The sequence below is a fragment of the Corvus cornix genome, chromosome 1 (genome assembly GCF_000738735.6).
Source record: "Corvus cornix cornix isolate S_Up_H32 chromosome 1, ASM73873v5, whole genome shotgun sequence".
In the NCBI taxonomy this organism is placed as follows: Eukaryota; Metazoa; Chordata; class Aves; order Passeriformes; family Corvidae; genus Corvus; species Corvus cornix.
The window spans coordinates 25311443-25323584 of record NC_046332.1 but is presented as its reverse complement, the minus strand read 5'-3'; the positions used below and the strand labels follow the sequence as shown (position 1 = coordinate 25323584).

Here is a 12142-nt window from a genome sequence, read left to right as displayed (position 1 = left end):
CAGACCCTTCTCCCAGCACAGAGAACTACAACAAGCAATCAACAGCAGCAACAGAAGTAAAACTGTGTTGTCAGTAAACAAACTTTATCTCTTTAAATAGGCTTTACATTTGTGGCTTAATAAAAATAACCAAACTAAATGATACATACCCCCGTGGCAAACACACATCCCTTTCGTTCATATGCCAAGGCTGTAACTGCAGCAGCATGAGGTTTGAAGACTTGTTTCAGATTTATCTCTGCACTCTGACTGGCCTGTCTGGCATGACCAGGCAGCAGTCTGGGATCATAAACCTCAATTATGCGGACAACACCATCTTCAAACCCCACAGCAATCAGACCTCCTTCAGGATTTACCTTTAAGTGAAATGAAGAAAAACAATCACAGTGTACATCTGAGAGCTTAGAAGAATAATCCATATGGCACCTGCTCTGGTGTTTACCTGCAACTCACCTTATGTGGAAGCGTTGCTCAAGCACAAAGAATATTTCATACATGCGAAATGTTGTTTATTCTCTCTAATACCATGAAGGAAGAGAGAGAACTGGGGCCTATTTTTTGGGTTGGATTGTGCTTTGTTTTTTTTAGTGATAACATGCCATTGAGACTGAAAATGCTAAAGAGGATGTGCTTGTAATGTCTGAGGAAGAGAATTCATACTGACATTAAGATATATCAGTAGCTTCTTAAGGAGAAGAGTTGGAACTCAAAAAAGGAGTTATATTACCCTGAATATAATATGGGGTACCAAATGTAAGTATGATTTTTGAAGAGGTCAGGGCACAGGCTTGGGTCTGGCTGACTCCGTGTAAAGTACAGGAGTCAACAGGGACAGCAACTTGAGATGGAAAGTAGGAGTCTTTACCATAAGTCCTGTAGGTAAGCCAATTGCTAACAATTAAGAGAGGCTTGAACTGTGATAAAGGTTAGCAGAAACAGGTCTGTGTTTTAGCTGGATATAGCTGGACTTGTGGATTTAGCTGATATTTGCCCTACATGATAGTGTCTTGATGTCAATTACAAGCTGACTTCAGTGTTCACTTATCTAACAAGTATACTGTTAGGCTTGCCTATGAGGAGATTATGGCATACAGATGCTTTAAAGTATGTTGGATTAATTTTTCTCAGACTAGTAGCACAGATTTTCAATTACATTTGCACACTTTGAATTGTGTCTGAGTATCTAATGTGATTTCAAATGCAGCTAGATAGACTAAGTACCCTTTGTTTTTCAAATTGGGTTTAGTAACAATTTTCATAAAACTGAACTGAGTCAGTTTTGTGATGCTGCACAATTTATTGTGGCAGACAGCTTACCTCATGAATTCACAGGTCACCACTTAACAACATCTCTGAAAGCCTGCATGGCCAGAATTATATTTTTATAAAATATTTCTTTTTATAAAATGAAGGCATTGTCCCAGTGGAACCCTCACCTTGAACATTCAAGTAATTATTTTACTCCTAAATTTGCTTATAATTAACCCATCGGGCTTGCTGTGTTTTCTCAAGAACATAACTAGACACTATTTTAATTAAAATTAGCAAATATGTCTAAAAGTGATAGACTCCACACTCCACAAATGATCAGTTCTGGCAACACTTTTTTATGATTTATCTCCAAATGTTTGTGATTTGTCTGGGCTGTCATTTCAAAATGTGTTAACTAACTCATGTTAATTGACAATTGCTCTGCGTGGGTTAAATAGAAGCTGTTAGTCTACAAACTCAGACTACTTCCCATACTGCACACTAAGATCTGATTTTAAAATCTTAGGAAGGCACAAAGTAGGATACCTGATAATCCATAATAAAGTTAAACTGTACCCATACTGTATGCAACACACTACTCCACAAACTTATATATACATCCTGCTATGGTAAATTGCACTGGGGCCTAACAAATGACCTCTAATGTCTTGTTTGGTGAGCAGCTTTCTGGATGCTGGCAGTCTCATAGGCTCCTTGATGAATTTTTGCTAACATGCTAGGAAAAACTCACAACAGCCGGTGCCCATGTCAGCGCTGTTCCTCCCTGTTTAAACTTGATTACACTCAGTTGGCTGTTGCTGCCAAAATCATAGATGCGCACTGACCCTGTGGGGAAATGAGACAGTAAGAATTTATTTCTTGCAATAGCACTTACAGGTTAGGATTTATGCAGAAATGTCTATTTATTTGAATTAAAATCTGGATAAAATGTATGTTTTCTCTTTTGAGTAATAAAATGCCTGCCTGGAAAGATGACTGATGGTTACAGAGTACCACAGCTAGCATGGTGCTCGTGAACAAAATATATGATTTCTTCACTCTTCAACTTATACAGAACCAAGAGTTGTCGAGGCTGAGGGTTGTAATAAGAAGTCCCATGCTTACAATCCACATGTAATTTTCAAGAGAGCACAGAACTGTGGCATACTGTAAGGAAAATCTTTACTGACAACATAGGAAAATATGATAGGCTACTACGTGGGACTGCCTAGGGACGAAAGCATTTAAAGGGAGGAAAATATAGGAGATTGTCCACAAAAGATCCAATTTCACCAGAGGGAAATTTAACAGATTTGTAGGCACACATAGAATTCCATTCCAACTGGCATACATCTGAAATGTCATTGCTCAACCAGTAGGAGTTTGTCTTTGGGCTAAAAGAATATGTGCATTGTATAACACAGACAAATTACATGATAGTACTGACAAGAACTGAGTTAAAAGACCTTGCAGTGTTTTCTGTGCAGGTAAATGACATTGTTAATGTTCTGGCCAGTAGTTCTTCTTTCAAAGCACAATAAAGCTAACAGTGAGAGGCCTAAACAGCAATATTTATACAAGTTAAATGAATATGTCTGTAATTACATGTTATCTGTTGTTGAGAGCATAATAGCTATAGTATTTTCTAAGAAAAGCACAAACATTAATATTTGCAATGGCTTACACTATGCTGGAGGTGTACGTAATTCCTTACAAAACAAAAATCCCAACACTTATTAATCCCCAGCCCTGAATACAAGTGCTGCTACCCAAACCAGATGTCTCTTTTGTCTCAGAATGTCTTTTCAGCCATTCCTTCAGAACAGTGTACAAAGTTTCCCATTAAAAACTTCTGTGAAGTTTAATAATTAATTAATAATAAATAATTAATACTGATGAAGCAGTATTAATGCGTTGTTTCAAATACATATATATTAATGATTTGCCTCAACTATTCAAGAACTGATCCCAGGAATAACAACTGTGTGTAAAGTGACTTTGCAAGAGCAAATGCACAAATGCAAAACACAGTAGCTGCAAACTGAGCATCATTGCCCTTCAAAACCAATAATGGCAGTGCATGAGAGGAAAGGAACACTGTACTTACGGTCAAGAGCCGTGGTGGCCATCAGGCATGTAAAGGGAGAGACACCAATGGCCTCAATCCTCCCCGAGTGGAAGGTACACACGCGCTCTGGGTCATGGGTCTGCGGCGCAAAACAGAAGAGAAATTCTGCTGCATGCTACTCTTGTGCTCTCCAGTTTGGGTTTATGCTGCCTGGGAAATCATTTCATCATCCAAGGAATTACAGGCTTTGCTACTCTTTCTTTACATTAGTTTGTATAGTATGTGTCTTTTATTCACTATAAAATTCTTGGATCATATTTTACTTTTCACATCAGAATTTTATTCCCTGCAAGGGATTGTTCCAGAGCAAAAATTAAATGCCCCCTTTTTTACCTCTGCCATCTACTTCTCCACCAAAAACATCTCCAGCAGCAACACTAGTTACTAGTAGGATAAAACATGACAAGTGGGTTTCATCTTCGCCTTGTTTTTTTCTAGTTCTTTCTGTCATTTAAAGACTACAGTAAGGATTGGTTCAAACACCTATCTATAGAGGATATATCGACACTCCTTGAACTCATTTCCTGCATCCATGTAACTTTCATTACCAGTTTATCAGAATCAAACTCCTTTAAAGTAACTTGAATTTGGCAGCTGAAATTTCAGGAATCAAAAATCAAATTCCTCTTTGTCACCCTGCACAATCATTATAATCAATTACATTTGAAAATTTTTATAAAACAAAATATCTGTTCCGATGCTAAAATTTTCTACTGTGCAACTTCATAAAACACAAATTCCATTGCAGGTGCAACCAGAATCCTGTTACAGAATGTAATAGGATATGGCTCCTTTTGCAAATGAACTGAAGAAATCAGAAGAAAGAAAAAATAAAACTACCATATTGGAAAAAGTCAAATCCAGCTTCCATATTGCTCCACTTGTATCCTGAAGAAGAAAAAAACATTTATTGAGTATTTTCAGACTCAATTTGGAAATAAAGCTGCACATGGTGACTTCTTAAAAACTCCTTAATGATTATCATTGTGAAACAGAAATTACTAAATGCAATGATGTTGGTCTTACGAATCCCATCCATCAATTCACGGCAATAGAACTTGGACAATACCTTTTGTCATTCTCCTATCCTTATGCCAGTCTCACACATTACTGTACACTAAAAACACAGCACAGCATAACATAGCATAATGCAGTTGGAAAGGACTTGCAAGGATCATCTTGTCCAACTCCCTGATCACTTCAGGCCTGACCAAAAGTTAACTCATATTATTAAGGGTCTCTATTAAATGCCTCTTAAACATTGACAGGCTTGGAACTTAAATCACCTCTCTAGGAAGCCTGTTCCAGTGTTTGAAATAATAATAACTAATAATAAAAATAATAATTTTTAAAATAATAATAATAATATAGGTAGGTAGGTAGGTAGATAGATGATTTTCTATATATCCAGAGGAAGATTGAATTCCACCAAAAATAAACACACTGGTTTGTAATGGACTCCTACTGTTACTTACCATCACCTCCCTCATCTTGTGTTTCTCTGTAGGGATGTATGTATCTGAGTATGTCTTACCTGAGCATACCAAAAGGGCTGTCCATGGTCATGAATTTTTGTCATGAAATTCAGGCTGACATTCTTGCCAACCCAAAGTTCACTCATAGGCTCCACCTCCACTAACCCTGTGTCATCCACAGGATCAGCAGTATCTATTACCTCGAAGTTCCACACCTTCATGGCATTGGAAGAATTAAAAAAAAAAGAAAAAAAAAAAAGCAGGGTTTTTTTTATAAGACTGAGTTGTTTTCATACACAATAAATACAGAAATTCAAAATTTTAAGAAAGCAAAATCACTGCTTTGAATATAACCTAGAACAATGACAGGAGCTTCAATTCAGCCCTGGCACTAGCACATGGCAGCTTCAGAACTATGCAGACCAAATGATATCTGTGGGCTCTCTGCATGGCTCATACTGAGGCAGCACAAACTAATGGGAAGTCTAACCCTTCCGTGTTCTGCTCTGTGGGATAAGGACAAGATATAAGTTAGCATGCTTATAATCAAGTGAATTTTCCTAAGGGGATAGCACCAACCTATAAAACACAGAAACAACAACAGTGTCTGAAACCTTCCACTGTCTACAGATCAGTTTCCCATTGATTATCTGGATCATTTCACACATCAACAGAAGACACATCATGTCCTCCCTTAAAGAGCAGGGAAATAAGATTACAAAATTCTTGATCATTGGCAGTTGAGATCAGAAACTGGTGTTATACATAAGGAAGACATCTTGACCTTAATTTATAAAATTATATGTTAGCTTCAGGATGATTTTTCTTGTAATTGTTCCCCTATTTCAGGATACCTATCTCTGAGATGCTCATTAATTTCTGTGTCATTTTAGCATTAATAATCTGAGCTTTTAAATACTCAGAAAATTAATTTCAAATATTCCTGTAGTTTATTATTTATCTTTGAAATAATACTATGCATTAATAGGCCTGAAAATTATAAAGACGAACAAATGTTAGAAAGCAGTCAAGAACAAAGCTGTTAGAAGACCACTGAAGATTATTTTGATTTACTAAAGTAAAATCTGACTTATTTATTACTGTTAAACAAGGGACACTGCGTGCCATGCTGTCCAATTCAAACACATACACTGTGGAGACGTGCTCTTATTTTCTTTGTCCTAAAAATTAATTTTCAGAAAGAAACTGCACTCCAAAATTTCCTCCAAAAACCTGGTAAATGAGATACATAGTATTTACCTGCTGCCATACATTTGCACACCTAAAGGCAGAGCAAAAGAAAAACTCACCCGAATGACACCATCTTTTCCAACAGAGTAAAGATCTCCTTCATCAAGAACTAACTGGGTGATAGGGCCCTTGTGACAGGGCTTGTGTCCAACTTGACAGAGCTCTACTTTAATGAGGCCAGCTTCCCAAAGCAGAAAATTGCCCCACTCAGTTCCTGAGACAACCTTCAATGCAAATGAAGATAAATATATTAGCACCTGCATGCAATCGTGCAGAAATACAGGCAAGAACCCAGTTAACATTTGTGGCTTCCTTCCATGAATGCATTAAATCAATAGCAAAGTACAGACATTTGCAAGAGAAGATGTAAAGGGTGAGGAGGCTCAACTTTTTAGCAGTGTGACATAATTTGCAAATGGTTGTAGATTAGGACCAACAGTCTCTTTGTATTTCTGTACACTGACGTTTTCGCTACCCCATTAGAAGACACTCAGCTCTGAGCCAACAGAGACCTTTTCTCTGTGAACTACAACACTAACTGTATTTTCCAATTACTACAAAGCAAGCCAGGTTTTGGGCAGATTGATGGCAACAATTCTCAGAACTGTTCTGATTCTGATTCTCAGAACAGCGCATCATGGGCCTGATTCAAAACATTTTGAAGCAAATAGTAACTCTCCAACTTACAAAGCCTATATATATATATATCAAATATATATATAAATATATATATATTATATCAAAGCCTAAAGGGGTACATAATATTTTTTCTTTTTGTCACTTTTCCTTACTTACCTTCCCATCGGGCAGCTCCACAAAACCCGTAATGTCGGACACTGCTGTTTTTCCAAACCTGCCTAAAGCTCCTTGTAACTTGAGACCAGTTAATGTGAGAGCCATCTTCCAGAACCTGAGTATAGAAAAAACATCCCTGCCTGATACAAGGTTTCTTAAACACTCTTCAGTCTCTCTCAGACACTGCAATACCCTTACCAGGCATGCCTCCGAGGTAAGGGCTGCTCATTTATTACTCTTTTTCACAGGAGAACCTGGGCTTTTTTTCTTTTGAAAATGAGATAAAGCTTTATAACTACACAAACATTTCCCTATGCTACTCCTATGAAAAAGGTAGGAAAAGGATTTGGAATAGGCAGAATGAAGATTAAACTACTATTTAAGAAGTGTAAAATGCACAGCTACATCTTTCCAGCTACAACCCATACACATAGTTAGGGATACCTATTTTATTCTTGCTGTCTCCAGTGTATGATGCTCAGCTTTGTAAATCCAAGGGACTGAGGTCTTCACTGAATGTCATCCAAGCCCTCTTGCAGAATTGAACTGTACTATAAAATCTCACTGAGCCAAAGGTTTTATCCTAAATATTAATAGTTATTTCTATTTGATCATTAGTACAACATAACTTGAAATTGCTGCATTGCAGAAAAATTAACATCTACTGCAATTAGGGATGGTTCAGGGTGTGCAGGAATCATTACATTTAAGAGAGCTGTTGAAAATTGTAATTTGAGTCAATATTTGGGTGAAAGGTCACATTTATCCTGTTATAAAAGCTATGACAGAGTTTATTTGTAGTATTTTAGCTCAAAAGAAAGCTTATAAGAGGGTTTGTTCTTTCAGATTTCCATAAATAATGCATTCTACACCACATTTGTTCTGTGTCTAAATAAGTCATTTGCTATTTCAGACCTACTTTGCAACCAAACTATAAAGCACATCTCAGATTTTGGTCTGATTCCCCTGTTAAAATTCAAAGAAACTTTAGATGCATTGTAATTTTAAAGGTATCATTTTTATTACGATAGGATCGCACTCATATCTTAAGTCTCTGTTGTGTTAACATTTAAGTACTGGATAAACCCAGAACACAAAATGAAAGTTTAAAGTCATTTGGTGTTTGGTCCTTTTTTACAAAAGGACCCATGAGCTTAGCAGAGAAGGGAGTATATGGAAGTGTATCTTTTGTAGGCTTTTGGTGGGATTAGAGGGTTTCTGATCCATGACTTGGCAATCACCTCTAATAGCTGTCCAAAGAGCAGATGAGCTCAAGAAATCAAAGGTAGAAGGCACAGAAGGCATATATCCTATGTTAGGCCAGCTAGAGGACATGTATCTATAAGTATTTTTCATTACTTCTTCCTAGTGTTTGTTGAAATTACAAGAATGGAGCCAGCGGTACTGACATTTAACATCAAGCATCATCCTTTTTGGACAGCAAAGGCGTTGAAAGATTTGTTTGACTGGCTGAAGGTCCTGAAATTCCTCCTTTTTGTAAGAGCTAAGTAAAATAGCATTCCTCATTAGTACATGTTTGCTAAGGATACATTCTTGTTTGTCATCTCCTATGTATTTTGACTGCAGAGGTGTTACGTATTAAACCTACCTGATGTGTCCTGATCCACCTGTAGTTAGATGCTCTTCATTCTCAGCAGAAAACATGACCTTGTAAACATCCTGTGCAAAAGCTTTTGACCTCAACAGAGTCTCTTCTTGTTTCCAGTCCCATATAGTCAACATGTAGTCAGGGCTGCTCCCAACACTGGCCAGCAAAGTGCCAGCACGGTTGAAATCACCAAAAACATAAGCTGTCTCTGTTCCACCTGAAGAAATGTACAAGCCCCAGTACACATGCACAGGAAAGATAGAAACAATACAAAAATCTACTCAGAAGGAGCTCAGCTTTCACTGAGGTTTTTTTTCAATAGGTAACGGCTCTAGGTTGGCTATTGATCAAATAAAAGTTTCTTCCCATGCAATAATAAAAAACTTGAAACCAGTGTTTTCTGTTTTTGCTGTGAAGGACCAAAAGATTCTATTTCCTTCTAAACTAAAAATGATCCACTACTCCATCTGCTGGGATCTTTAAACACTAGTCCATCTGTATAAAATGAAAATAGAACTTTTTACACTACCTTTCAGTATTCTGTAGGGCCTCACTGAAGGATATGTGTAGATGACAATGTTTGGCTTCCCTCCTTTTTCTCCTACGGCAAAGTACTCCTTACTAGGGTGTGCCTTGAAAAAGCAGAAGTCCTGTTGCATGCTGTAATGACACCTTTGTCTTTATCCTGCTAGTTTTTGAGTTACTGTATTCACTCACTCATTAGTCAAAACACACTGCCATAAATACTAGATTGCATTTTTCTGTGTGTTTATTCTGAACAACTGCCAACCTGTTGCTCAAGATCAGAATGAAGCCACTTTGCCCACAAAATGGTATATCACACATACACTGCAGAATCACGACAAATGGTGAAATAACCTGCTTTGTGATCCATTCTTTTACTATTCCTGCCTCACTCAACCCACTAGCTAATCTTTCCATAGCAGCATTTGTGTCAGCAGCTATCTACTTCAGCAGACAGCTGCAGAAAAGCCATCCTGAGCGACAGTATTCTGAAGGTGTAAAAATGTACATCGATTCCCCAGAAAAGGCTGCTTACAATGAAGCAGGACAGTCTGAGGCTGGTAGTCTGAAAGCCTGGCTCATGTGCAATAAAACTGAGAGATGGCAGAGCTTTCACAGGGTAAGGTGCTTCAAATTCAGAGACAGCACTTGAGACTCCAAGCTCTTGATAAGTTTAATAGAAAGTTTAATAGAGTGAAACCAGATACTTTTTCTCTCCATTTGTGTAAGAGCTTGATTTTCTAAATTTTAATTGCAAGTAAGACTCTATATTAGTGTCAGTTGTGAATAGGACAGATGAAGTGTTGAAAAAAAATAAGAGTTTCTATGAGCCAGAAGACTTAAGTAAGAATGTAATAGTGCTAAAAATTAATCCCAGCTGGACTTGTCAATCTTTTTAGGTACCTGAGCCTGGGACTAAGGTGTGCAAATACTTGTTCTCTGCCAATTACATTAATGGGATGAGAAGCCCATGCTGCATGGTCCACACATTCCCTTAATCAATACCATAGTTTCTTATGTATATGCATGTGCAGCTGTAGAAATCTCCCATATCTGGCAACCACAACCAAGCAAACAGTTTTTTTTCTTAGATAGTGACTAAGGTTCTTAAACAAGAAACAAGAGCCATACTGTGATAAACCCAATTCCACCACCACGGCTGCTCCGGACATATCTCTGATGTTTAGTTCTCAGGTTCTGGAGCACCACCTGGTTGCCTGCTATATACACCACAGTATGGCTATCCATTACCATCAGATTTACAGGTCTGGTACAGTCATATCCAAAAGAATGTCTGGGAACAGCCCAATAAGGAAAAGATTAGACACTGTCTTTCTAGAAAGTTTACGAAGTGGATAGAAATGCTTAAACTGAAACTGAAATGGGAATACTGAAACTAGTGACTAAGCCTGAAGGCAGGAGATAGTTTTCTTCAGTATACAGTGAAAGTAAAATATATGACTCTGAGAGGAAGGCACAAGTAAAGGCCTTCTAAAGTTCATATTCCATCTTTTCATCTCCAGTAGGGGTACACCTCTTGCTTCTACTGGATCATTTGGAGCTGTAAGGAATTCATACTTTATCTGTGTTCCCTTTTCAAATAAAATGTAAAAGATGTGCACCAGATTACCAGGAACTGTCCTACAGACAAGAGATCAAACCAAGCAAGTTTTCAAGCTTACTTCTTAATTGTGTACAGGCAGATGTAGAGAAGGGAAAATCCAGTCTTCAATAGCAACTGAACTGTGTCTGCAGAGAAAACCACCAGCACATATGAAAGTCACATATCCTATCTTACCCTACTTGACCATACCTATCAAAGAGTTTATTGTAGCTCTTAACTGATGGGCATCACTTCCTTTATTCTATCAGTTTAGATCTTCTGAGCACCAGAATACAAATCTACTTGGTTCCTTTCCCACTTCTCCCTTATGAGCTACACAGCAGCCCTTCTGCCCTCCCCTCAGCTTCTTGGGGAACACCAGTGTGGTTGCAGAGAAAGGGAGAGCTTTGCAGGGCATATTCTTATGCTAGTCTTCTGCCTGGTCACATTAGCTTCTCTATGATCTAGTTCTACATGAGTACTTATAATAGTAAGCATTATGCCCAGTAAGAAACATTTATGAGGTCAAGAAACATTTAAGATTAAAGTCACCCAGAACCATAACTGGTCAGGATTTTTCCCCATGTCTCAACCAAAGGTATCCCACTAATGCCACGTAGGCTACTCCAAATTTGACAAATACAATTTTAAGAACATATATTAAATATCATTAGCTTTGAATTTGCACAAGCTCAACAGAAAGGATACTTAAAGGTAAGAAGGTCAGTGGGTATCTCAGTGTCGTCAGTGGCATATGGGCCTGAATATACATCTTCATACGTATAGAAGAAGTTTTCCGGGATTTCCTTTTTTACCTCCTCAGGCCTTTTTTGTGATTCTGAGGATACTTGACTACTGCCTTGTTCTTCCAAATTGCCTTCTGCACCTCAGAAGTGGGAACATAACAGAAATTTATATTCACCATACATTTTGGGTTAGTTGCTGATATTTGCACCTAACCATTAAAGGGAAGGGGTCACAATTGTTAGCCTCCTTTGACAGAGCAATAAATACTTCATAGCTCAAAACAGAGGTCCCATGTCTTAGTAACTACTTGTTCTGGGACAGCCTGTAACAAACATTCCCTCAAGCTTTTAAAAACTTTACTGTAAATATTCAAAACTGAAGAGTTGAAACAAGAAAAATTTTGAGACCATTTGAAAAATACTGATTTTAAAACTTGAAGACTTACCAAAGCAGTTCAGTTGAGGTTTGCTTGATGTTTAGGTCTGCACTTTAGAATTCAAACAAATTTTAAAGTGTCTCTTTTCAGTAGCTATTGAATGCACATTGTTACACAAAACAATTAGTAAAACCACATATAATGAATCACCAGAAGACACCATTGTCCTCAAGAAAGAAAGCTGCTAATGTGTGATCCAGAGTAGTTCTTCACTGTATTGCAATGCATAATACTGTCAACTTGATTTCCAGCTAGTCATAAGCACTTGTTAAAAGTAGTTTCCAGTGGGATACATCAGGTTAAATATATTCTGTAAGCATTT

The 12142-nt window shown here is 37.6% G+C and overlaps 1 protein-coding gene across 1 annotated transcript in view; it reads right to left on the bottom strand.

The window, feature by feature from the left end:
- The window catches only part of CFAP44 (cilia and flagella associated protein 44), a 42326-nt gene that overhangs the window by 24364 nt on the left and 5820 nt on the right, over positions 1-12142 (bottom strand). The window contains 11 exon segments of the mRNA XM_039559139.1: positions 150-356; positions 2003-2097; positions 3359-3458; positions 4220-4267; positions 4914-5069; positions 6165-6329; positions 6901-7015; positions 8510-8726; positions 9039-9141; positions 10166-10328; positions 11346-11523. Of these exon segments, the coding sequence (XP_039415073.1) occupies positions 150-356; positions 2003-2097; positions 3359-3458; positions 4220-4267; positions 4914-5069; positions 6165-6329; positions 6901-7015; positions 8510-8726; positions 9039-9141; positions 10166-10328; positions 11346-11523 (1547 nt within the window).